The following is a 26,970-nucleotide window of genomic DNA, read 5'->3' on the forward strand; positions in this document are numbered from 1 at the left end:
AATGAAAAACTAGTATCATCTTTCACTGGGAATAGAACTTTTAATAATAATAATGATAATAAACACTCACTGTTTTCCTTCATTAGAAATATCTCATAAAAAGCATATTTAGGTTCTTTCTTGTACTTTTTGAAATACTGGCACGTGAAACTTAAGAAAAAGGAGCTTTTACTATATCGACCTTCCAAGAAAGTATTCTTCAAAATACAAATTCTATATCCGTCTATAAATTTCCGCAGTCTTACCACATCATAAGGCACCAGGTCCTTGAGTGAACATCTGATGACCATTGGGGCAAAGTGAGCCAAGTCATTTTTTACGGCTCTACCCACTTTTCTCAGCTGGTTGTTCACAGCACTCAGTGAAGCCTCAGTAGCCTCGTCTTCGCTGGTAAATTCATCCAAACAATACAGAATTAACTAAAGCTAAGAACAGACAACTTCAAACATAGTATACTTATGTGCCACTTCTCTGATGAAAAAGAAATGAACAACACACAGAGTCAAAATAATCTTCTACAATGTCCCAGTTTCTTGGGGGAATTGGGGTTCTACGTTTACTGCAGTGCGTGTGTGTGTACCTATTTATGGTGATGCTTTTTGTGAGTCCATGATCAAGGAAGAAAACTCGGATACTAGCCAGCTGGGTGACTGCACAGGTTTTCACAGGCTCTAAAGAGCCTTTCTGCAAGACTTCGACCACTCTAGCCCGACACCAGTGGCCCTCGTTCCACTTTACACAGATCAAGGATTCTGCAGAGAAACCGTAAATCAAAGAAAACAAACAAACAAACATGACGATTTCTATAGCCATTCTGAATTAAAAGTATGGCTTGATGCATTCTCAGTAGAGCACGGCGATATGACCAAAAATATTTATCACGATATACATTTGAAAATTTGCGATAACGATATAACTGATGATATAATTGACACTAGACAAAATACTTTACAACTCCACAACTTTATTAGTCCAAAAAAAAGAAGAACATCAATGTATTTTCACTTAAACAAGCAGCTTTTTTTTAAGCTTTTTTAAGTGCATTAAAGTTATATAAAAATTAACAGTTTAACCAAAAGGCATTTCCAGTGGAAACTGGCCAACATATCCTCAGCATAACCATGTATAATATCCACAAAACTTAAAAACGGGTTATACACACACACAATACGGTAATATTATGTTGAAGCGAAGTACGTATCACTCCGCGAGGCGCCTGATTACGGTAACCGTAATGCTCCGACAATCCATCAAGCGGTCCGGCTTCGTAGCTTAGCAAAGTTGTACTGAAACATTTGACAGATTTTCAAGTGCCGTGTAGCACATAAAATCGTTTCCAGGTCAGTAAACACAACCAGAATTCATACATAAGGCACACGAGATTATAAAGGACACTGTCAATTTTCAGAAAAATCAAAGGATTGATTTTAAGTGTGCCGTATTTTCCAAAAAAACAAAACAAAAAAAAAAAACACGGTAATAACGACGGCCCGCTAGCATGCTCTACCAAAAATAGTGCTTTGTTGTGTATCTGACGGATGAAAGCCAAACCAGTTCCACACCACTGAAGTTGCAGCATTTTTACAAACCAATTCTGGTTCATCCGTTTCATTTAACGATCCACTTTTGCTCTTCTCATTCTGCATCGCCGCCATGTGCGTATGTAAACAAAGGCAATGCGTATGTGTGTTTTACCCATATTCTATCGCGATATTTCATTTTCCTATCGTTGCCCAACATTACACCGGTATTACCGTGAATGGTATGATATGGCCCAGCCCTAATTCTCAGTATATGGAAAACTCAAGCATAATCAAAAAGGGAACAAGGAAGCAAGATAAAAAAAAAATATTGAAAGCTGCCAGTGCAACCCCTCTGCCTACTAGTAGGTGCATTGATGGCATAAATTTGAAAATCCTAGGTGACTTCCGTGAGTTATCACATGCAGATGACCTCCGACCTTGAGGTCGAACTAACTGAGATTTGAACTCATCCAAGATTTTTAAGAGATGCACTAATGGTACCAATTTGAAAATCCAATGTTGCCTCGTTCTCAAATTTTCTCCCAGCTGTTCATTCTCCTGGCAGGGTGACGACATTAGTCTTTTACCACCGAAGTATAATAAAATGATTTGCAATGTATTTTTCTCCACCCAATATCAAACCAATAGTAATTAGTTCACAAATTACAAAATTCCTAAATTATTGCATTAACTGTCAAGTCATTTTTATTCTTACAGTACAAACATTTTCCAAGGGAGCACAATTAAATTCAATGCCACTTTGTTACCTTAACTCATTAACAGTTTACGGAACAATTTACATTATCTAGCTTTGATTAAAAAGTATTCTCATGAACCATTCACTTCATAAATCCTGACACGCTGCTCTCTCCTATATAAGCTCCACACTACTGTCTGAGCATATATTGTTGTTGTTTGCACTAAGGCACGTAAAATGGCATTGTGATAGAAAAACAATATGGCATTCTTATATCGTGTAAAAAATTTATACTGCTATTATTACAAACACTATAATATAGCACCGCTCAAATATGTTTAAACTGAAATGTAAAATTTTCACACAAACCGAAGTGCACACACACACATACACAAACCTGTTTCCACTGTGTCCTTTGCAGTGAAGCTGCAACCATCTCCACTGCAGAGTTGGTTGATTTTGTCTGAAAGGATCTCACTTTCTCTCCTCTCAGCCACAGACTGGACATAGAACTGACTTGGATTCACAATGTGGGTTACCACCACCCACTGTGTGACTGCTAAAAACAGACAATAAATGGTTTGTCTAATTTAGAGCATGTACCAGTTAATTTTAAATGATGTGTGGTAGGACAACTGTTTTTTTGCTGGTTGACATTATGCTTATTGATCTACTTATATTGACTTTATCTTTATAACGATATAACACTATATAACAATTCCTTACCACTTCTCTTAGTAGCAGAGAACTGATGTTTTCTTCTCCTGTTAATTCTTAGTTTGTCACTGGCCAGTTCAGGCCCAGTTGGAGGGAGGGCTACAGGAAACATTTCAAAATAGATTAAAGCTTCTCTTTTGCCTCCATTTTAAGATTCTATTTGGCTCAAACATCATTTAAGAAAATCAATGTAAAGAATGTACTAACAACAAAGCAACACACCTTGTCCCTCATCTAAAAAGTCCTCAATAATCACATCTGGGCTTCCAAGGTCTGAAGCTGAGCTGTGGCGAGAAAGGTTGAACCTGCAACGAGATCTTGGGCTTGGAGAGGAGCCTCGTGATGATGGACTGTTAGCTCTTGGACTCTGCTGGCGCTGCTTTGGTGGGGTGTGGATTTTGTCACTGCGTGGAATACACCTGCTGTTTCTGCCATCTGGACGTTTCAAGTGAGACTTTCTACCAAACCTGCCTGGCTGGTAGCTTTTGGGTGGGGACTGAGCCAGGCTACAACAAATGTCACAAGTTAACATGCCTTCAAAAATTAAAGGCAATACAGATGGCACCAGCAGTGCACTGAAAATTAATGAATCTCTATTGAATCTTCTTTTGCCCATATTTCAGGATATATGTGTACTTACATATGTGTAACCACAATGTGTATATGTTTTAATGCCATATAAATTCTATTTATATTGCACCCAAATCACAACAACAGTTACCTCAAAGGGCTTTGACAACAGAACAACCACGTATTTGAACACAATCCTATTGTAGCACATTACCACCCCTTTACTAATACATTGTGCTGCAAATAAAACTCACAGAGCATTACTACAGTAATGCTTTGCTTTCAAACAGCCAGATTTTCATGTAGGGTTTTAAGTATTCAGCAGTAGTTCTCCAGGCTTTGTGAAGGTTTTTCACAGGTTTTCTTTGAACGTTGTCCACTCTTTGCTTAGTTTCAGCCCAGTCCTTCTACTTGCCTATTTTCAGGGTAAATTTTTTGCTTGAGCAACTTAACATTAAACCTATGAACCAACCATTTAAAAGATAAAAAGAAAGGAAAAAAAGCACCTAACTAAAGAGAGATGAACCAGTGTTGTGTCCATACATAACAGATAGCAGTTAGCAAAGAACCGATTTGAAGTTGTATCTTTAGGGACTTTGTTACCTGTTGAACAATTGTATTTCTTTATTTCTTTAACTGAATCTATGAAAAGAAATGCCAAAGATAACAAGGCAAGTCCTAAAATGCTATTATTGTAAAAATACTATACTACAACCTGGTATAGGGCTGGGCGATATGACCCAAAATTCATATCTCGGTATTTTTTACCTGGATGGCGATATAAGATATACATCTCGATATTTTTTTTTTAAAGCCATAAGTTAAGAACAAAAAGAGAGTTCTTAGTCACACTGTGTCCCAGATGTCACACAGGCACTTTTATTTACATACAGCGTGGATGTACATGAAGAAATTACTCAAAAATAAATTATCAGCATTTATTAAATAATCATGGTCCATAAATAAAATAAAACAATGTTGTTTTTGTGCATAACAAAAAGCTCACAATTGTGCAGTCAAAATGCAAACTAATAGACGCTGAGCATAACAACAAAGAGACAGATTTCACAGCTGCACCACGTCTCTGAACAGGTGCCATTTGTGGTCCTTATACACACACAGTACGGTAATATTATGTTGAAGCACAGTACGTATCACTCCGCGAGGCTCCTCCTCGGTAGCCGTAATCCTCCGATAATCCATCAAGCGATGCAGCTCCGTAGCTTAGCAAAGTCATATTAAAACATTTTTTTGACAGATTGCTGAGCGCTGTGTTCCACATAAAATCGGTTCGCGGTCAGTAAGCACAACCAGAATTCATACATAAGGCGCACTGTCGATTTTTGAGAAAATGAAAGGATTTTAGGCCGTGCAGCCCCTGTGGGCTGCATGTCGTTAGCGCGGTTAGCTCGTTAGCGCGGTTAGCTCGCTAACACGTTGACGCCGTCCAGCCCCACGCACGGAGCGATCCGCGGTAACTCGCTAACGGAGATTTTCCGCTTTCATCTTGTCATTGCCTGCAGGTGAAGCTATGGGGGAGGAGGGGGGAGTTGTGTTTAGTGAAGGAGAGGCGAGGCCGAGTAACGCAGCGTAGAGACAAAAGTGGACGAAAGAGGCAAACCTGCGGCTCAACAAGTATAATTATAACGTAACATAGACTATATCGATATAAACGATATTGTCACATCTTATATCTCGCATGAAAATATATCGATATTTTAAAAAAACTCTATATCTCGCCCAGCCCTAACCTGGTATATACCAGGTTGTAGTATAATATGTTCTATGCATCACTGGAGGGACCAAGACATGCGTGAGACCTTAGGAAAAAAAGTGTATAGCAGATGAACAGTATCTGAAAGTCACGTCCTTATAAAATAGGGGGGAAAAAAATCCAGCAATTATTTGAAAAAGGACTGGAGAAAGGCATCTAGGCTTCCAGTTCACCCATCTACTGTTCACCAAGGACTCATCAAAAATGGTCTCAGTTGAAGTGTGGGTGTCAAGAACCATTTTTTAAGTGGAGGAAACTGAGAAAAAGCTGGGGTATGCCAAATTAACCAAAAACTGGACAGAAAATCAGCGGCAACAGGTCTATTATAAATGCCACCATCACGTAATACCATTGGGAAAGCTTCTGATTGGCATTTAAAAGCATAACAATAACCCTAAACACATTGCCAGTGTGGAAAAGAATACATTTCAGCCCACCACGAATGAGTCATGAATTTGGCCTGACCAGAGGCAGAATTGACAGAAAGTAGAAGTAAGGCAGCCAAAATCCAAAGAAGAGCTTTGGATGTCTTTCCAGAAGCCTGAAGAACTATTCCTGAAGACTACTTAAAGGTATAACCAGAAAGCTGCCTAGAATAGCTTAGGCAGTGTCAAAGAATAAAGGGGGTTGAACCAAATGTTGACTTTCAAACTCGTTAAAATTGTAGGAACTCAGTTTTGGGCTTACTGTATTTGCACATGTTTACACATCTTAATAAATCTCTGCAACCATTTCCCCATTTTTTCCCTAATAAAAATATTTTTAAAAGATGAAGGGTGACTTAAGACTTGCACAGTTATGTATGGTAAAGTACAAGTTAGTAAGTACAAGACCATTAGCTGTAATTAATGTATATTCTGCATATAGAAGTCTATGGCACAATTCTTTTCTCAACTGCTCAAACAAACAAACAAAAAAGGTAAGACAAATCTTAAATCACTTGAAAGGGAATAATGAATACAAGTGGAAATCTATAAGGGATAAATTAAACACTCACTCTTTTGGGTCGCTGACTTCCATCTTCAAGGACAATGCTAAATTCCCATTCAGACACTCTAACTGGAAAACACAGCTGCAACACATACATAGATATCCCAGTTTTAAAATATGTAGAGATAAAAGTATATCACTCATGCACTCAGACTCCCGCACTTTCCTGCACACATTATTGTTACTATTTTAATATGTCAATATACTATTGGGAAGACAGTAAAGAACTTGTTTCATGTATAAAGGTCATGTCCAAATTCATGGGCTGCATCCTGCTGAGGGGCCTTCGCGGTCTACGTGGGCCAGGTCCTCAGAAGATCTGGTAGGCCGGAAGTAAACGGCTGTGGAATTGGACGGTCTAGCCTTCTGATTATTAAACTCCGCTGTCTCGGTGGAGTTTAATAAACTCAGCCGTCTGCTCCTTGCTATCTAAAATATGACAGGACACTGGCGTAAATTCTCAACCATCTCACACTTCTGTTTGATCAGTTTTCTGTTTGACGTTTATTCAGCTGTGTGAAAACCAAGGAGGAACCCACCCGGGGGATTAATAAACGTTTATTTTATCTAATCTAATAACTTTAATCTCAGCCAAACCGATTTACTCACGAACAAACAAAACACTGAAAAAAGCCAAACAATAACATTTTTAGGTTGTCTAAGTGACTTTTATATTACGTTTAACCTGAGTTGCGAAAGTCCGCGGTGATCTGAAAATGATGTGCCGGGAGTTGTGCCGTTCTCGGCAGCTTCAGTGACCCCTGAGCTCCCGGCTAGCTATCGAGCTGGTGGGTAACATACGTCTCCGAAAACGTTGCCGCACTTTTGCAAATATGCGATGTCTTGATAAACAGAGCAGATATTTGAAGTTTACACACCCACATTCTCACCTGAAAATATGTTAAAAGCTTATTTTGTGACCCAGAAAGATTAATAAGAGTAATTTTAAAACTTAGTAGCGGCCGCCATTGTTGAAAACTGGAATTGGCTGAGCCACGCTATGAATTCTGGGATATGGTGGGCCACGAAGGACACACCCGACCCATCCTTCAAATTAGGGGAAAAGGAGGACGCATTTGTCGGCTACATTCGGAGGAGTCTACGAATTTGGACAGCCTTCGGCGTGTCGCTGTGACGTAATCGGTCAACAAATGCGTCCTCAGGAGGATGCAGCCCATGAATTTGGACACGACCGAAGTGTTCTATATATGTCCCCTACAAACCAAACAATAACAAACCTCATTCCAGTCCCCATGGTAATGCATTTCATATCAATCAACTGGTCATCCACTGGAGCCTGCAGTGTCTCTAATACCTATTATTCAAAGAGAATCAGCATATTTCAGAATTCACTATATTGTCTTCTTTTCTATAAATTATTAAAGCAGCAGGTGAAGTCACATCAATTTGTTACAAATTTTACAGAATTTGACATATACTGTGTGAGGAGGAATCTGTCAGGATGTATGTAAGAATAACAAACACCTTATTTAGTATGCAGTACTGCTCCAAAAAGGGGACACAGCGCACTTTTCTGGCCATCTGCATGGCAATCTCCAATGCCTTTATTCGCTCCTGGATGTGGCGCACTGCTGCTTGGCTGGATGAGAATTTTGTCTCCAGTTCTGTCAGCTGGCTCATCTGTGAGTCTTTCCTGTTTTGTTTTTTTTTAAAGCAAGTAAAAACAACAACAACAAAAAAAACCTAAAGATGTTTCTTGGATGAAAAACCTTAAAAAAAAAACCAAAAAAACAACAACAAAAAATTCTTTTTAAAGAAGTCCAGTCCCCTTCTCTTCAAGCTCTTAAGAAACTCTGATAAACCACTTTTCCAAAGGTGAACACAGGATATCATTACAAAGCCTTTCTATTGAACTACATTTTGAGACTTTAACATCCATACCAGTTTTGAACAGCATGTAAAGCCTTGTCTGCAGCTTGCTTGATCTCCATCTCCAGCCGAGCTACCTCTCTCTTCACTTGTTCTTCCAGACCAGTCGTCAGTGTCTGCACAAATGAAAAACATTTATTTGCAAATCCAACAACAGTCTCAAAGAACATTTTTTGTATTATAATTAATGTTATGTTAAATAACAAACAGTTAGTGATAATATTCTACAACATGTGTTCAGGTTGTTTTTATCTTGTTGTACGACACTGTTAAAATATAAAGGCGGCGTATAAAAGATAAAAAACACAATTTGCCTAAGTTATCATTCAAAGACTTGGGAGCAACACTTAACCCACAAAATCAATGTTAAGGACCTATTGCTAATAAACCTTATTAGTTATGATTTGCTCTATCAGTTGTGAGCTTTTAAGCATTACATTTGTTTTTTCCTTTTTTTTGGGGGGGGGGGGGGGGGGGGTCTTTTGCAACTGTCAACTATGAAATCAGTTTCAGGTGTGGTATATAAGAAAGGGATTTTTGGATGTTTTCATTTAAGACAGCTTCCACTTTTAAAAAGACAAGTATGGAATGCAGCTTTTACCTCATGGATGTGCACAAGCTGGGCAAGAGTTTCTGCAGCCTGAGCCAATGCCTCATCTACAGTCTTCTGAATCTTCTCAATATCAGCTGGCTAGAAAAGATCAGCATCAGAAATTTTAATTCAACAATTATTAAATATTTCCCAGTCATTCGTGGTTAGTACTAAAAATCAGAATCAGAATCAGAATACTTTATTGATCCCTGGGGGAAATTAAAAGCATGTACTAATGAGAATAAATCAAATATTTATGCCAGTAACCTGAGAAAGAAACATGTAGTGCTATGCTTGAATGTCATCTCACATAACATGCTGCATTAACACAGTCAATGTGTCAATGTGCGATGAGAAAACAACTTTCTTTCTCCACTACTAACCTCACCCAAACTTACCTGCTCCATATCAGAGCTGACATGAGTGTCTGTGGATGGTGATGCCTTGTTCTTTTTGCGATTCTTTGATTTGTCACATCTGAGGTTTAAGAAGAGAAATACCAGAAAATTTATCATAACAAGAGTACGCAGAGAGCTCAACTTCATATTTTATGATGTTGTTTTTACAAAATGATGACATCAGCCTTTTATGGCATCATTGTGACATTGTATTGAAGAAAAAAAACAAAAAAAAAAAGTGTTGTACAGCTCTCTCCATGCCCTGTCAACCTAGGTACTTATGTCACCTAAGTCCTATTATATTGATGTGAAATTTGAAGATGATCTATTAAAAACTGTGGGTAATATAAAGTTTTTACTGATTTTCACATTTGGTGTGCCCTTCACCTGATTTTCACCAAAATAAATCAGCTTGAACTGGTATTGGTATCTACTGTCACACAAAATTTGAAAATAATATGGTAAATGGCCTGTATTTGTATAGCGCTTTACTAGTCCCTAAGGACCCCAAAGCGCTTTACACATCCAGTCATCCACCCATTCACACACTGGTGATGACAAGCTACACTGTAGCCACAGTCACCCTGGGGCACACTGACAGAGGCGCCCCAGGGTGGGGCAACTGAAAACTGTGGGAGCTAGGCTACTAACAACCAGACAAACAAACTGAACTGACAACATACTCCCTCCCTTCAGGGGGAGAATAAAGACTCTCTAATGATACTGTAAAATCTATGGCACATTCATTACATGCAGAGGAGGCAAAATTCTTAACAGCACTGAATTTCCCGGAGGAACCCACCCGAGGGATTAATAAAGTTTCATCTAATCTAGCATTCAACTTCTGATACAGCAGTGGGTTAGCTCAATAGTCAGAGATGCATCTTACCTTTTCATCTTATTCATTTTAGTAGTGTAGATAAGGCCTATGATTCTGCTGTCTTCCTGCAGACCATACACTTGCCCTTCGGGAAGAGTGGACACAACCTGCAGGGAGGATCAATTTGATAGCTTACAATCACCCTTTGACTTTTTCTGCAATGAAGAACTTTGATGCAAAACCACATCAATAGCAACTGTTGCTGATTTAGCTTGAAAAAAAAAAAAATAAAGAAAAAGCTACTTTCGGTCTGTTCGAACACAATGTGTGTTATGTAAAACTACTAAAATATCCAGTGACATTACAACAGACAACAGCCATGTGTTTCTAGCATTTCTTGCACATCTACACCTACCCTTAAGGAAAGTAATCATTTCACATTTATACGTGAAGTGCTTTACAAATTAATAAGCCACTAATTTAGTAATCTATGATGAAAGTGATCCTTTTAAATTTGCTACTGTCAACAACTGAGTTGCGGCCTCCACTGAATGGAAAGACAATTTTTACCTCACACTCCGGACATCTGATGACACTGTCACATTCAAGAGACTGCAGGCAAAATGTGCAATAGATGTGGCCACATAAAAGCACACGGGGGAGATTGCCGGGGATATCATCCTCTGTAAGAAAAAAGAAAAAAGAAAAAAAAAGGGATAAACTTTGTTTTTGTTCCCTTGATCTTTGATCTTAAAAAGATATATTATCAAAATACAGAGATCTTATCATAACAAAATGTTATCACTGGTTGAATACATTAGTCTGTAATTTACCCAAATTTAGCTTAGTTGTTCTGGACACAGTACTTCAAAAATGAATGAAACAGGAAACATTGTAGTTAAGTTTTTTTAAGACAATGTTTAGCTAAATGACATGCAACTAATCCAGAGGTTAAATATGGACAACTGCAGCTGATTTATGACCTAAAACTTTGTATTGGTCTAAATGAATTTAGAGCTATTCTGTGCTAGGACACACCAACACTTGTAACGTGATCTGGGAGTAATACCAATTTTGACAAACTACGTGTGGTCGACTAAGACAGATACCGAAATATATTTAAAAATCTGATATATCAGCTGATTTTCTTTTTCTGTCAGCTCTGCTCAGCAGGTTGTTGTACTTGTGACATTACACTAGTACAACAACTAGTGTGGCCCTTTTCAACAAAGTTCGAACAAAATTACGTTGCGGATACATATTTTGGTGACGATGAAGTTATTTATGGGCAACGTAGGTCGATTATGACACGTGAAACAACAGCAAATGGAGAGTGAAACATCGCATTGAATATGAAATCAAACGAATTATTATGTATAATAATACTGTTTTTTAAAAAACATAGAAGCTGTATGTGTCATGACCATTACAGTAATGAAATACTGCCAACAGGATTGCAAAGTGCCATCTGGTGGACAAGCTATGCAACACCAACAGTCATAGCATATTTGAAGGGCGTTTCTGTACCGGTTTCTATACCGGTTTTTATAACGCCATATGGAAAACGTAACTACGAACTTTAACTTATTAAAATTTAAAATTTGAGACATGTTTTTCTCTTGTCCCAATTAAAAAAATTTTACGGGCTCGGTCAATATACTTGACAATTTTAGTTCTTTCTTAGGTCGCTACATGACAGAAGAATACACATTCTGAAAAATTCATAAGTTTGCAGTTAGCGGTTTTCGGCAAAGTTTGATATGAACAAATTTGCATAATTAGCTAACTTAGCTAACTGATACCGCTGCTAACTAGCGAACAGAAGTAAGTTATACCGTCATGTAAGACGGTATAACGTGTGTTAACGAGTATTAAATTGTAAGAAAAACATTTTAAAACCCCTACCAGGAAGCGTGAAGGCCTCCCCACATAACTTGCAAATTGCAGCGCTGTGGTTTTCGCCTCTGTCCATCCTTGTTGAACTGCCTTCCCTAAACTGATTTATCGAGAAGGTTCTCCAGTTTTTCTTTGTCACGTGACGGTGCAGGTGCGTTTACTGCCCAGGCATGTTCATTGCGTCATTGAGTGATGAAACACTTTTATTTACAGAACCGTTATTAATTTACTACATTGCTTTAATGCTCTGTTGCATCAATATCCATTATATAAGACAGGCAGTCACTTTTTAGAGTCATATAGAGTAAATATAAAATAATAATAATAATAATTACAAAGAAGCAAAACGATAGCCAAAAGTAATTGCTAAATAGCGGAAACTTCAATTTTCTTCAAATCATTAGCAGTAAAACCAACCTAGTGCCAAACTTCCTGCCAAATTTTTGTAAAACTATCTACTTAACCCTTATTGTTCCAAGCCTGAGTCAAAATTACCTTACAAGTTCACATCCATTCTAGGAAAAGTAAATATTTATAAAAACTGTATAATTTTGTGAAATCAAATCTAAACCATAGATGAGAAAATAGAGATCGAATTCACTCATTGGCTATTTAATCAGCAACTACTGAAATATAAACCTTAGACATACAATTTGAGGCAATAAGGCTGAAAAATTGAGTCCTGATTTTGTACACGTTTTGTGAACACTTGGGGGCACCAAAGATTAAGGCAGAGTCGTAACGGACGAGTTGGAAAAATATATTCTTGTGTTTGCGCAGATACACTCTTTGACATTCTTTCTTCTTCTTATCTAAAGTAATTTAAAAAGACTGATTATGGAGTGACCATTTGCATTTCACCCTTGTGAATATTCCCATAGATCTGCTCTTATCCCTTTAGTCATCCCTCTAGGTTAAACATTACAGATAAGTGTGTGTCATAGGTGGCAACATTGGGGAGATTTCTCGCTTAATTATAAGGACAAATGCTTGTGTTAAAAAAATTGTACTGATTTAGCATCTTCACTCTGGTCAAGCAAATAATAATCTTATTATATTAAAATAATATGAATTAATTACATGTAGGCTTAAAATTTCTGGTTTATCAAATGCCACTGGGCAGACTCTATTCTTCCTCTCCTGCCTTGTCTTTCTTAGTGAAGTTACCTCATCATCTCCCATCTCTGGTGTGTGTGGATGTTTTGAAAAATGCTTAAATACCCACTGGAAGCTCAGATGTGTTTCACAGGTCTGAATGTACAAACTGCATAAGTTGGAATAATATGAATCTGTATAATTTTGTTTTTAATGTTTTGAATTTCTCACCCATCTCTTGTTCCTCCTTGGGATTTGGTCCTATAAGCTTCAAATTTGGACAGTGTCAACTACACCCTTGTGCCATGTTAAATTGCGGAGCTTTTGAGTTTTCACAATAGTATGAGGCCGTGGCGCCATGGCGAATTTTGATGACTCGCCATGAAAATCTTATTGCCTCTCATTCTGTCATACATGTTCCGATCTGGACCAAAGAGCACACATATGATAAGGCTCCACCCCTGAACATATTTCAACTGCCATATTTGACATCAAGGACAGCGCCACCTAGTGGGAACAGGAAATGTCATGTTTTACACTTTGGGGTACAGTATTGTGATGGGTGACATCTGCAGCCTCAAATTTCTCCAGGAAAGCCTTAAGGAGTTGGTCTTGGGTTACAGTGAAAACTGTGACTTTTCACGAAAGGGTGTGACCCCAGCAGCATGGCGAACTTTGATGTCACGCCATGAAGAAACAAATTAGTATAACTCAATGAAATCCAGTCTGATCAGTACCAGACTTTACAGGCATGATGTCAGACCCGCCCTGAACAGATTGATATGCCCATTGTCGGAAATACGGACAGCGCCACCTAGTGGCAACAGGAAATGTCATGGCTTTAACTTTGTTGTACTGATTTTCACAGGTTGATCGTGGCCACCTCAAAAGCGGTGAATATCACCATCAGTCCCTCGTGATGCTTCAGTGCAAAAATTGTGACTTTAAACTGAACGGCGCACCCTGGTGGCAACGCGGTTCACCATGAAAGATGAAGTGGCTTTTGAGGGGCTTGGAAAGTTTATAGAGGCTTGAAATTTGGCACACACCTCCAAATGGATGTAGGCTTTGTTATCATGTGATCATTTTCATTGAATAGCGCGAAATTGCTCCACAGCGCCCCCTACAAAATTTCAAAACAACAGCCCCTGCTCTGTGTTTCATCTATGAGTCTGAAACCTGGTAAGCTTATGGAAAATATCAAGATGTACAAAAAAGTCTCTTGGTGCAATATCCCAAATCCAACAGGAAGTCAGCCATTTTAAAATTAATGTGTAATTTTGGCAACATTTTCCCCTCTTTCCAGGCACCGTTCTTTGACGAACTCCTGCAAGGGATTTCATCATATTGAACCAATCTCCAGTGTGTGGAATCTAAAGACCTTTGTGATGTTAAATTGCGAAGCTTTTTACGTTCAGTGAAACGGGGTGGTTATGGTGGCACTTAGAGTTTGAATCACTCGCCAAAAAGCAGTAATCTGCTTTCACTCAAAAACACAATGTCCAAGCTCTCCCAAACGTCTCAGGTGTGATGAGACTCGAGCTCGGAAATGTTTGGTATGCCAATTGTCGGTAATAGTTAGAGCGCCACCTATTGGGACGACTATAATCATGGTTCAATGAGATGAAATGTTAGCTGGTGGTTAAATGCATGAATTCCATCAATGTGACATCAGATCGGACGTGCTGGTTTTAGGTGTTGGGCGTGGCTCGACACGCCGGGGTGCGAGGGCCCTCATAACGCTGCTTGCAGCTTTAATATTTTCTTTGTATTTTCTCTGTATTTTCTCTCACAATATGTATTCCTCTTATTTGCTGTATTATGTATTCTTTTGTTTTCTCTTGAACCGATTTTCAAGTCTTCACAGCAATTCTAATGGCAGCACTTTGCCCCTTCTTCCATCTGAGCACAGCTGCCAGCAGCACCGCTGCCCGAGGACAATGGCAAGCTACTCAGTGAAGCAGCAGTAACTGGGAGTGACAAGGCAGTGGAGAGCAGAGAGGCAGAGACATCAGATGGTAAAGGTAAATCATCTGGTATGCAACACTGCCAAAATGTAACCTTCAGAGAGTATCCTTCCAGGTCCATTAAGGGCGGAATAAAATGGCAGCGCATGAAGAGGGACTTTTCATCACGAGCTGGCAGGATTCACCTCCAAACAACAACATGAAATACATGTTTTTTATTAGCATAACTCCCACCTCTGTAAGTGTCTGAATTAATGCATCTCCTAACTTTGATCTCAAGTCAAAGCAGATCACCTTTGAGGTGTCACAAGCCTGCAGGGATATAAAAACACCTGGAGTCAGGAGAATATCCAAGATCCAAGATCAGTTAACACTGGCTCAAGGATGTGTAGCACTACAAGTGCATCTGACATAGTGTTTAAATATTGCTTAAATTAAGAAAACAAAAGAGACACTCTAGAAAAGAAAGAAATTGCATTTTTAATGGTCAGTGTTTGTAGTAACTCTGCATTTCTTTGCAAAGTTATTTGTACTTCATTATTTTTCTTTCATTTTACAAGAGTGACCAAAGAAAAATGAAATCTCTTTTTCTTTGAAAGAATCTTTTTTTTCTTTCTTTTTTTTTTACATTGTTTCTTTGTCTGCAAGCAGGTTTTCAAAACTTTCTACCAAACAAATAAATATTTCTACCTTTCTGCACTTTGAATCGATGAAGAGAATATGATGATTTTTTTTTCTCTGCCCGTTCTGTTGGTTTTTGTCTTTTGCCCTTCTCCCCCGTCCCTCTTCTCAGCTGTTTCTCTTTCCCTCTTTCTTTCTCCCCTTCTTTCCCCCAGTCAAGTCTGTCCCGTATTCATTAAGTGAAAATAAAATAAACAATAAAAGGTGAATCAAATGGACCATTACGGCAAGGCTGGGATGGTCAGTTTGGTAAAGTAAATCCGTTGGGCATCTTTCTTTGCCTTTAGACAACAATTCTGATGGCAAAAGAGCCAAACGGGACAGGCCAAAAAAAAAAAAAAAAAAAAAAAAAAAAAAAGAGAGAATATGATGAGTCTGATTTGACGACTGAAGGAATCTGAACATCGGTCAGGATGATAATAGGCAGACTGGAAGGGGGCAGGGACGGCTATATGTGCATATATGTGTATGTACTGTGGCGGGGGGGTTGTAACTGTGTTTACCGCAAGTAATGAACCAATCAGCAGGCTGCCCAGGGGAGGATGTACACTGAAAAAAAGGGACTGGCCATCTCTTGGATTTATGTAAGCATCTTGCATGTATTTAACACAATTACCTCATGTTTTAAAGATAAATGTAACTATATAGTGTAAAAACTACATGATATGCAGAAAGGGTGTATTAAATTGTTCATATCATGTTCAGGTGAAGTAAGTCAATAAGATAGCAACGTTAAATCTCGTGAAACCACGCGTGATTTCATCTCGCGGGCTTTGGATCGTGGTTCAAAAAAGGCATCCATCTCAGTCAAGTCGAGCAGCCAACTCTACGTTTTTGGTATGTCTTGATTTTTTGAATTAATATTTACCATATTTCAGCCAAATGTAGTTAAACGTCTAGAGTGTCGCCATGTAACATGCTAAAAAAGAGCCATTAGCTTATTTGCTGTTTTATCTGTTGTCAAAGAATTGGCGCTTTTTCATTTGAATTTGTCTTTGGCACAAGAGCCGTAATATCACATTAAACCTAATTATGAGGCACTCATAACATAATTTGGTTTTCTGTGTGAATAGATTTGCCAACTGACTCTTCAGTTACATTGTGTATTTACTGCACCGTGGTGTTAGTGAGATTTTGGACATTGAACAGCTTTAGCTAATATCATTAGCGGCATTATGCTAGCTTACATCCCTACCCCTCCTGCCCTCACCTGCTGTCCTTTTCTTTTTGTTTTTTTTGCTGCACATTGAGAGACCACATCTATTCTGCATTTCACCAGGAGTCAGCTGATGGATTGTGGGTTCAAGGTGTTATGGTAAGAAAGTATATTCTATTTTCGCTTAAGGTTTCTGTAACTTAATTATAATAGGTTTTGTATAATTATTAGGTGCATGCATACACAAATAGACCACCCTATTAAAACAACTGAGAAATCCAAAATCTGCCATAGGTTTAACTTATACCTGTATGTATTGTCAGAAAGGTGATTACTGGACTCACATTAATGCACACTTGAACTAAAATGAGGTTGTAACTTGTGGGTTCTTGGGTTGCAAATCAGAAACAAACATCTTTGGATTTTTTTAATCCCATAAGATCTGGAAACACAGTTTTTATTCAACAAAACATTACTGATTAACCAAGCACAGTGCCTGCTGTTATTTCAAAATGTTATTTCAGATAAAATGCAGCATTCCAGTGCATCCCAACCATGCCTTTACAGTCAAGGTTTCTGACGGAGCTGAGTTTCTCTCTGACAGTCTGCTGAAAGTGTTTGCAAAGTGATCGGGGGAACAGTGCACAAAGCTAAAGGATGTAGCTGCCATGATGACAGTAAGAACTTTAAAATTCTTTAACTACAAAGTGCATTAGGTCAGTAAAAGATTTTTATGCTGCATCCATTGAAACAGTCAACTATTACCTGTGAGTACTGATTCCACTGAAAGGATGCCATTCTTTTTTGTCATGCATTTACTGGCCCACTGAGAAAAAATTATCTTTTTTTAAAAATATATGTTCTGGAAACTATATATCCATAAAGTTGATGTCAAACAGGAATTTTTGATATTGCTTTGTAGATGCTGGTGTTGCATGTTGACTGGTTTAAAAAGTCAAGTTTTTGTCTGGGATCATTTTCTTCTGTGCTACTGAAAAGTTCACAAATCTCTGTTTTCTTTGTTATAATACTTTAGGATGACATTAATGCTCAAAGGGGGTCTCATCAAAGTGCTCCGCATCTGTGTGAAAGACAATTGCAACATCTTGGTGCAGGAGTTCATGGTGAGTGTTTTATGAGTAGATTGTGGCTTTGCAACATTTAAAAATGCATTTAGTTATCCACTTGATCCTCATTGGACTGGTTAGGACCAGTAGTCCTCTTTAATAATTTGAAGTTCACATGAGGCCTAGTAGTGAACTCGGCCGCCGGCCCTTGAGGCCCCACCCCTACCCCTGTATTAGGGGTCACATCAGTGTGAAAAAACTTTAAATTTGTCATTCTAGTGAACAAAGAAAAATCCCCCCAATATTTACATTAGCTTTTGTTTGAAAAAAAAAAAAAAAAAGACCAACTGACCAACAGCTAACCAAATTGTGGGGCTGAAAGTCTAAATTCTAACATCTTCTGAGTGACATAACCTGGATTTCTGATGGGCCGGTGTCTTTCTAACAAAAACTAATGTAAAGCATTTGAAATTATTATGTTTTTCACTCTGTCTTAGAAACTCTGTTAGACCATGAATGGCAGCATGGCAGGCAACTCTTTGGCTATAGCTATTTACTATGGTTTAAATTACTCTAACATTAGAACTGGTAGATTCAAAAGAGATGAGTTTAAAAGGGAATCTTAAAAAAATGTTTTGTGTTTAACCAGGACTTGACTGAGGCCACTGCACAGATTGAGAAAACCACAATGAACATCTGTCTCCAGAGATGCGCCAGGCAATGACTTTTCTGATGTTGGCATCATCATCGAGGGTATAGTAGTTCTTCAAGATCTGGATAACGTGACCTTTGCAGTAGCCATGCTGTTTGGACCTTTTTTATTCCTTCAATATGAGTTACCCATCACAGCTCTGCTACACTTTTGAGGTGATTCAATGGGTGGTAATGGAGTTGGATGCAACTCAGCTCTCAAGAAAAGCTCACAACTAAGACAAAACTGCTCCTGCAAGGAAAGCTCACTGTTATGCATGCAAGGTGATCAGCTCTAGGTGAGAGGACATTTAAATCTCACACTTGTTCTGCTGCATTTTTGAAGCTCAATTCCAGGAGCAGATCGCAGGGTTCATTTTTATATACTCTGCAACTGCCATGAGGACAAGCTGTTTTTGTTGTTGTTGTTTGTTTTTCCTTTTGCTCTGTACAAGTTCTCTGTTTGTCTGTTTGGCAGCATTTTTCAATTTCTGTTTGTATTTTTTCTTTCTTTTACTAGTGAAGAGATGTAGCGTGAACAGTTATACAGTCTAAATATCCCATATGGGTCGTGTGAAATGGTATTTTCAGTTTCATTCAGTTGAAGTAAAGAACGTTGAATATTTCTAAGTATGCTGTTTTGAACCAAGATGTCACAGTATGATCAGTGCTGTAATTTTTGACAGTCACTGTATCAATGTTATTTTTGCGTCTCTTGAATAAAGTTTTTGACCTGCAAGTGCTAATTTCTTTAGTTATTGGGGTAAAATGGGTAATGTTAATAGGAAGGTGTTTGCCAATTCAGTAACCTAATTTAATGTTAATGGAAACTAACATTTCCTCAAATTGTTTAGTTATAATTGTTGTTTAACTGAATCTTGACGTCAGAGGCCTTAAATAGAATGTTTTGTATTGTCCTGTAACATTTTTCAAAAGAAACAGTCTAATTTCTTTGCTGTGATTGATTCCAGAGAACACGGAAGAACTGACATTATTTAACTGTTGATTTATATAGATTCAGTGGAGGAGTAATGTCAGTTTAATTCTTTACCTACTGTCAATGCAGTGAAATTAGACATTTTGTTTTTAAAGGTTACTGGTGGATGCCAGCAACCATCTTGGAAGAGAACAATACAATCTGTTATAAGGCCTCCATTTGAAAATTGTGTATTTGATACTAGAATATAATAGCAAAATGTAATTTGAAGATAACATGTAGTATTTAAGTGACCAAGTAGTATTGGGTAAAAGTTATTGAATGGTGTTGGGATAAAGTGAAAAAATTGTGAAGGATTAAAATATTCCAAGAGCTCAAATTACTTCATCAAAACATGTTTAAGTCACATTTTATCAACACAAATTGCACAGGTTTATTGAACATGAATAAATTGTGTTAATTTAACTCAATTGTTTAAGTTGCTGCCAAAGCAAAACATCTGTGTGCAACAAATGTCCACCATTGAATTAAGTAAATCCAACAACATATTTTTTTCAGTGTAGGGGCGCCAGATAGGGGAATGGGGGTTGTCCCCCCATCGCTCCTCTTCCTAAATGTGGGTCACTTCCCGTCCTCGGGTGATTTTCCTCGTGTTTCTTTAGGAACAATAACCCTTTTGCACCCCCAAAACCTTATCAAATCACTCACTCATTAATGATGCTCTTAATTAAGCTTTGCTGTCTTATTAGCTCTAGCGAGATGCCTCAAACAAGCCTTGAACAACCATCAGCTCACTTTATTGTTGTTATTCGGCTATTTCCCAAATCGGTTATTGTGGGTCACTTCATGCGACAGAAGATGATGTCTATAGAAAGCAGTCTATTTGTGTGTACTTCAAAGGTCTTATTAAAAGAAAACACAAACCACCCCATCCTGCTTGTGTCTTTCATTCTAAGGGTAAACCGGGTCAGAGTATTGATGTTACTGGACTCAGAACGTGTACTTTAAAAATCAGTCGGTCGAAACAAACAAAACCATTGATCTTGATGCAGTCATCTGGCATATAGATTTTTTTTAAGGAAGTATCATAGATTTTTTTTCTACCAAGGAACCTCTTATCTTTTTTTAATCTTTGAGGAAGCCCCACTGAACCATTAATTTCCACCCCCCCCCACCCCGACTACCCCCTCCACTTGGGTCCTGACCGACTGAGTAAAAAAAAGAAAAGAAAACAAGGAAAGGTCAGTAGACATCCAAAGCAAGGATTTAAGTGGTTGACCCCCGCAGGCCACTTGGTCAAAGCATGAAAAGAGCAGAGGCGATGCCAAATGACAGTCGCTTCCTTGTACCTCCTGTAATTTCTTTGTCTGGCCACAGAAAGACCGGCTATCCCATTAGGTAGAATAATACTCCAAGAGATATGCTTTAATTATTGAAAGGTTATACTGCTTTATGTATTTTGATATGCACATTTTTTTTTACATGTGCATAATGTTTTTTGGCCTTGACAAAGTCCATTTCTGTTTTTGACTGGCAGATATATGCCTGAATATAGCTATTACAATTAGATTCAGGTCAGCTGAAACAAACAGAAATAGGGCTGCTCTTTTTTATGTGTAGTGACCGCAGAAATTCACATAATGATGATGATACAGGGGGTGGGGAGTGTTTCACATTTGTTCACAATACTCTCAAAATGGACACATTATATCCATCGCTTACAGATTTCCAATTGACAGCTTCCAGAGACTTTCAGTAGCAACCTTTTAAGGTCATCGTCTAAGCTACTGCAGGAACACTTTGACTTCTCCCTTTTAATCTAGCATTACTAAGTTTTTCATAAGTAGTTAGATGTATGCTGAATAACCAGAAAAAAACAACAAAAAAGCAAACCATCAGGATATGTGCACACTGTGGTCATAAAGGGATAGACATGGTCATCACCAATACTCAGGTATAATGGTATAATTAATGATAGGTACTTACCTCACAGACAATTGTTCTGTCAGTGGGCTGGTTTCAGTCATTGTGCAAATGTACTGTTTATAAGGTTGGGGAAAGCTGCAGTCAGCTGAGACTGAACAAGTCATGAGTAACAAAACGTTTTCTCCCACTGAAAATGCGACATCCACATAAACAGGATCAACCTTTTGGGATTTACTTACCTGGATGATTGCGCATGCATCAAGGCAAGCTGTGGTGTTTAGATGATGCTCAACTGGTACTAATGGGACCAAAGTATGCTGAGGATATTGCCCACACTATTATACCAACAACAGCCTGAGCTTTTGATACAAGGCAGGATGGGTCAAACCAGATTCTGATACTGCCATTAACATGTTGCTGCAGAAGTCAAGACTGACCAGACCAGGTAATGTCTTGTTAATCTTCTATTGTCCAGTTCTGGTATGCCCATGCAAACTGTAGCCTGAGTTGCCTGTTCTTAGCTAACAGGAGTGGCACCAAGTGCTGTCTTCTGCTGCTGTAGCCCATCTGTTTCAAGGTTTAACGTTGTTGTGCATTTGGAGATGATCTTTTTCATACCCTGGTTATTAAGTTGCTCCCCTATCAGCCTGAAGCAGTCTTGCTATTCTCCCTCTTCTGACATCAACAAGGCAATTTTTGCCAAGAGATCTGTTGCCCACTGGATTTTTTTTTTTTGCCGACCGTTCTCTGCAAACTCTGGAGATTGGGAAAATCCCAGTAGCTCAGTAGTTTCTGAAATGCTAAGACCAGCCCATCAGACATTTTTCCAGGGTGGAATGATTGCACACAATACACCTTTTGTGACCAAAAAACCCCAAAACAAGTTTTGATTTATTTTGGATTTTCTCTGATCCACAAACTTTGACCAGAACTATAGACAACAAACATTAGTCTTTAGCCTTTTTCTTTGGGCTGATCTGTGTATTTGTAGAGTTCATACTCATTAGGAGACATGAAGACTGTTCTTTCCATTTATCAGCTATATTTACAAGGTGTATTTCATGACTCTGACCTTTAAAACTAAAACCCATAACTGTGGACATATCTTCCCTTTTATGTATTGTCCTTGCACCCCTCTGTACTACTTCTGCCACTGTTGTGTTTTTTAGATCGCTCTACTTAAGAGCTGTTCTGAAGAGTTGCTTCTGTGATTGTAATTTGTATTTGTATTTGTATCTTTATTTATTTCAGACATCATAAAACAAACAAAAAAACCAATATATACTCGTCTACATGTATTTTCATTTACGAATATGAATATATGTGTAGATATACACACACACACGTATTTGTACAGACAAACAAGAAAAATATAATAAAATAAAACACATTCGTCTAACATGAGATAACAGTTGTCTGGTCTGAAAAGGAGTAGGAAGAAGTATGCACATACTTATTAACTCCTACCCCTGCTCAACATCTTATTAATCCCACATATTTACCTAATTCTCCTCATCACATATTCCACACAATACACAAGAAAACTTATATCAACAAGGCTGGCACGATATTTATAATTTAAATACGAGTTGACATATTTATACATACAATGGGTGATTGTCTTTTTCAATATCATATCCTTCCAAGAGTAATTTTCGAAGTGTCTTTATGAACTTGCCAATTCCTGAGCATTGCTGTAATTCTGCAGTAAAGCTATTCCACAGTTTTACTCCATAAATAGTTACGCAAAAGGTTTTAACATTTGACCGTGCTTTAAGAATCTTCAGATTCAATTTACCCCTTAGTTCATAGTCTCCTTCTCTGTCATAGAACATCCTCTGTATATTTCTTGGTAACATATTGTATCTAGCTTTATACATAATTTTTGCCGTTTTGTATTTTATAAGATCCATAAACTTCAATATTTTTAATTTCAAAAACATGGCGTTAGTATGGTCTCTATATCCAGCTTTACTAATTATCCTGATTGCTTTTTTTTGAATTTTACATATTGGTTGAAGTGAAGTTTTATATGTGTTTCCCCAAATTTCCGCACAGTATTCCAAATATGGCAATATAAGTGAACAGTAAAGTACCCGGAGTGATTTGGAAGGCAAAAAATATTTAACTTTACTCAGTATGGAGACACTTCTTGACAGTTTAGCTTGTACATACTTTATATGAGGTTTCCAGCAGATTTTGTTATCTATTATCACACCCAGAAATTTTGTATCCGAAACTTGCTCTAATTCGACATTATTTACTAATAACTTTGCTTCGGCATTGTATCAAAGCAACAACCCTCTAATTTGACTTTTCTTTAGTGGAAGGTGGACAAATTTGCAGGAACGTTTCTGTTAAAGTGTGCACTGTGCTTCAGGACATGACGGCATAATGATTTGCAGGTACATATGTAATACTGATACAGGCCACAGGCCACTTTTTGTCATAAATTTTGTCCGGATTTTACAGTAGAACTCTTTACCGACAGTCAGTTTCAGCCCACAAATTCACAATGCGCAACCCTTTAAATGTAGAAAAAAGATGCTTCTGATGTGAAGCACAGTCTAAAGGCTCAGTGACTGAAAACCAACTGGTATATTTGGTATAGCTTTTAAAATTTGATCATAATCAATCATGATTTAAATAAACTAGGTAGTTTTTATTACAGGATTGTTCTGCAGAATTCGTTTTTCTGTTCACACTGCGCACAGTAGAATCTGCGGTGTTGTACTATAACACTAGTGTCAGCAGTGCACAGCTATTCTTAAGAGAGAACCAGATAATCCCAAAAAGCCCTTGTTAAAAACAACTCAAAGTCAGGCTTAGTGTCTATGTCTATGAACCCTTAGTCACCCTTCCTCAGTCTTGCTGCCTCTCCCTATTTCTTCCATCCTCCTTACTCATACACATGATCACCTGCACTCGTTCACATGTACACTTGGTCATGCTCTCTTCACACTCAAACCTTAATCCTTTATGCTCAAAGACGTAGTTAGGAGGTGTAGGCGGTGGATGAATGGGTACCAGTCATTGGGAGTGACTTGGAAAGCTGGCATAGTTTTTAGACCAGCTAAAAATCACATCAAGGAGAAGGATTTGGGAGAGGGAGGGAAAATGAAAGATCATCTCGTTAGCCATACTGACTTACTGGTCTGTCATTAAGCATTTCATGACCTGTCCATCCTAAGAAAAAAAGGAAAAAGAAAAACAAGAGCTCAGCACCTCTGCCACTTAGCTTTTTGCACCAGAGGCCACTGTCCTCTGCAAAACAGGATGTTTTAAGTTGCGGGATGGTGTGTGTGTGTGGTGGGTGGAGGGGGCTGTATCATTTTGGGTGCGGATGGGGCCGCGTGCTTTAATAGGAAGCTGTGAGCAGTCTGTGTTGTAATTATCTCACTTTGCTGCACTTACAGAATGCTTGACCTGCTTCTCAGCATTGATATGGCACATTTGTCAGGGTGAGGATAGGGTTGTGTGGGAATAAAGAAAATATTTAACTGCTAAACAGCTTTCATCAATAGCATTGCATTAAAATGTTTATTAAAGCCACTGGCATTAGACTAAAACTTTTATTAAAGGTGCGGCTATAATCATCTTATACACACATTGCAAATAGTGCTCATGAAGAGTTGATGCTCAGTCTATTTAAGGTCTTAAGCTTCTTTGGCGCGACGATCTATTGTGTAAGTGACTTGGAGCAGCAGAAGGTTAAAAGCATACACGCTTACAAACACAAATGATTTTAAAAGATAGGCCAGGCTGAAGGCCTGGAATTCATTTAGCTTCTAACTGCATTTGAGTTTGCCTAGTAACGAGTGACAAAAGAAGAGTCAAGAAAATTGTAAGTCCCCAGGGACCATCTGAAGGGCGAAACAAACTGCAATGTATGGAAGAATGTGATGAAAAGAGGAACTTCTCTGTCTGTTTTTAGCTTTCTAGTAATCATTAACTGTAACTGATGCATGTCATATTCTTATCTGACGCATGAAGGGGCGGAACCCTGATATATTAAAAGCATTCTGAAGTGTATTTTTGGGCGGAGACCTATGCTGAGTGTGTTGCAGTGTACCTCTCCCCACGCATGTGTTCAATAAAATCATTGTTTGACCAAACTCTTTTGGACCATTGTTGCTTTGGACTCATCCTCAATATTTGGAATTCGGGACAGTTGGCACACAGGATTTGGATCTATGTGGGAGTTTGCGTGAAGGAGAAATGTTTTTTGTGTGAGTGAGAACATGTGTAAGTGTGATGGTGTGCTTCGGCTGCCCTGGGTGTGACAGAGGCTCTGAGAGTCTTGGTCTTCATGGGTGGGCGATAGAAGGGGTGAAGAAGTTGGAAAGATATCAAAGTGTTGTGTGATTTGCCTTATCACAAGACCCAAATTGAAAAGAAAATGCTACAAGGTTAATTACTGGATTAATGTATGTTATGGGAATAAGTTTTGGGGATCCTCCAAACAACGTCTGGTTTGCAGCACATAAACTGTACAACGTTTAGCCCACCAAATATACCTGTTTGAGATATTTGTTGGAGCATACAACTATAAGCAATAAACCATTAATGAAGCACTCAAACAGTTACATCCATCAGCCATAATGCAAAGATTTCATCAACAATTGAAACAAATGTTTGCTAAATGATGCACAACGATTATTTCATATTTACTTTTTACTCTTGTGAGGCAAGAGGCAGAACTAGGCTCAAATCAGGCAACAGGTCCTTAAATTGGTCAAAAATAAATGTAAAATAGAATTATACACATTAAAGTTTAGTTAAGGTAATATTAAGGTTTTTAGTCAATTCTTACACTTACCATGTAACATTAATTCTTTTCAGGTTTCATGCCCCACTTTTGCCACTTTACCCCTCCCACCTTATGGTGGGGAGTAGTAAAGATCTGTTTTTCTATTTAAACACACTATGCTGATAAAATATTTTATGAATGTCTGATGTAATACAAATGCTTTTCCTTGCTTGCATGTCTTTAAATGTAGCCTAATGAGTGTTTTTATTTGGACTGTATATATTTACTCTACATGTTTGTATTGTTGAATCAGTGTGGTGAATGCATCAGTCTCTTTAGGCAGGTTCTCAGCTTTGCTTTGTGTTGTTGGCTCTGTGTTTAAATTGAAACACTGTAAAAATGGTACATGCGTCCTCGGTCGTACAGGGATTTGTGCCAGTGTGTGTGACTGTAGCATGAGGTTTATACTGTTAACTGGTAATTATCTGACAGTGCATTTCAGGACATGTTACAGGTGAAAAGAAAGGTAACTTGCATTTCTTTTAGAATAGTAATCTATAACACATTACAAAATACATTTTGATGTCTGCTTAAAAGACTAAGATTGATTTAAAACAATAGCCCAGAAAACAATAGATGACATCACAGAAATCTTTATACATGATTTTTGACTTTTCCAGCTGTTTGCTTGAGTTAGTTAAATTTAAATTTAAGTAAAATGTGGTGAAAATAAACTAACCTTTAGTCTGCCAAGAAACATGAACTTGAGAATTAATCATTTTGAAGCTTAAAGTCGACAGACTTCAGCTCCAGAGTACCAGATTACATGCTTTT

At 38.1% G+C, this 26,970-nt stretch overlaps 1 protein-coding gene across 1 annotated transcript in view; it reads right to left on the bottom strand.

Annotated features, from left to right (window-relative positions):
- Positions 1-12,029, bottom strand: part of rnf17 (ring finger protein 17) — a 38,661-nt gene extending 26,632 nt beyond the window's left edge. Inside the window, exons 1-14 of the mRNA XM_026144059.1 lie at positions 11,877-12,029; positions 10,542-10,654; positions 10,041-10,138; positions 9,152-9,230; positions 8,763-8,852; positions 8,174-8,277; positions 7,757-7,925; positions 7,510-7,586; positions 6,279-6,353; positions 3,160-3,443; positions 2,947-3,036; positions 2,618-2,779; positions 581-752; positions 246-387 (exon numbers count right to left, since the gene is read on the bottom strand). Of these exons, the coding sequence (XP_025999844.1) occupies positions 246-387; positions 581-752; positions 2,618-2,779; positions 2,947-3,036; positions 3,160-3,443; positions 6,279-6,353; positions 7,510-7,586; positions 7,757-7,925; positions 8,174-8,277; positions 8,763-8,852; positions 9,152-9,230; positions 10,041-10,138; positions 10,542-10,654; positions 11,877-11,943 (1,722 nt within the window). The 5' untranslated portion in view covers positions 11,944-12,029. The remainder of the gene's footprint in view (positions 1-245; positions 388-580; positions 753-2,617; positions 2,780-2,946; positions 3,037-3,159; positions 3,444-6,278; positions 6,354-7,509; positions 7,587-7,756; positions 7,926-8,173; positions 8,278-8,762; positions 8,853-9,151; positions 9,231-10,040; positions 10,139-10,541; positions 10,655-11,876) is intronic.
- Between the last annotated feature and the right edge of the window lie 14,941 nt (positions 12,030-26,970).

The sequence above is a fragment of the Astatotilapia calliptera genome, chromosome 16, assembly GCF_900246225.1.
Source record: "Astatotilapia calliptera chromosome 16, fAstCal1.2, whole genome shotgun sequence".
Lineage (NCBI taxonomy): Eukaryota > Metazoa > Chordata > Actinopteri > Cichliformes > Cichlidae > Astatotilapia > Astatotilapia calliptera.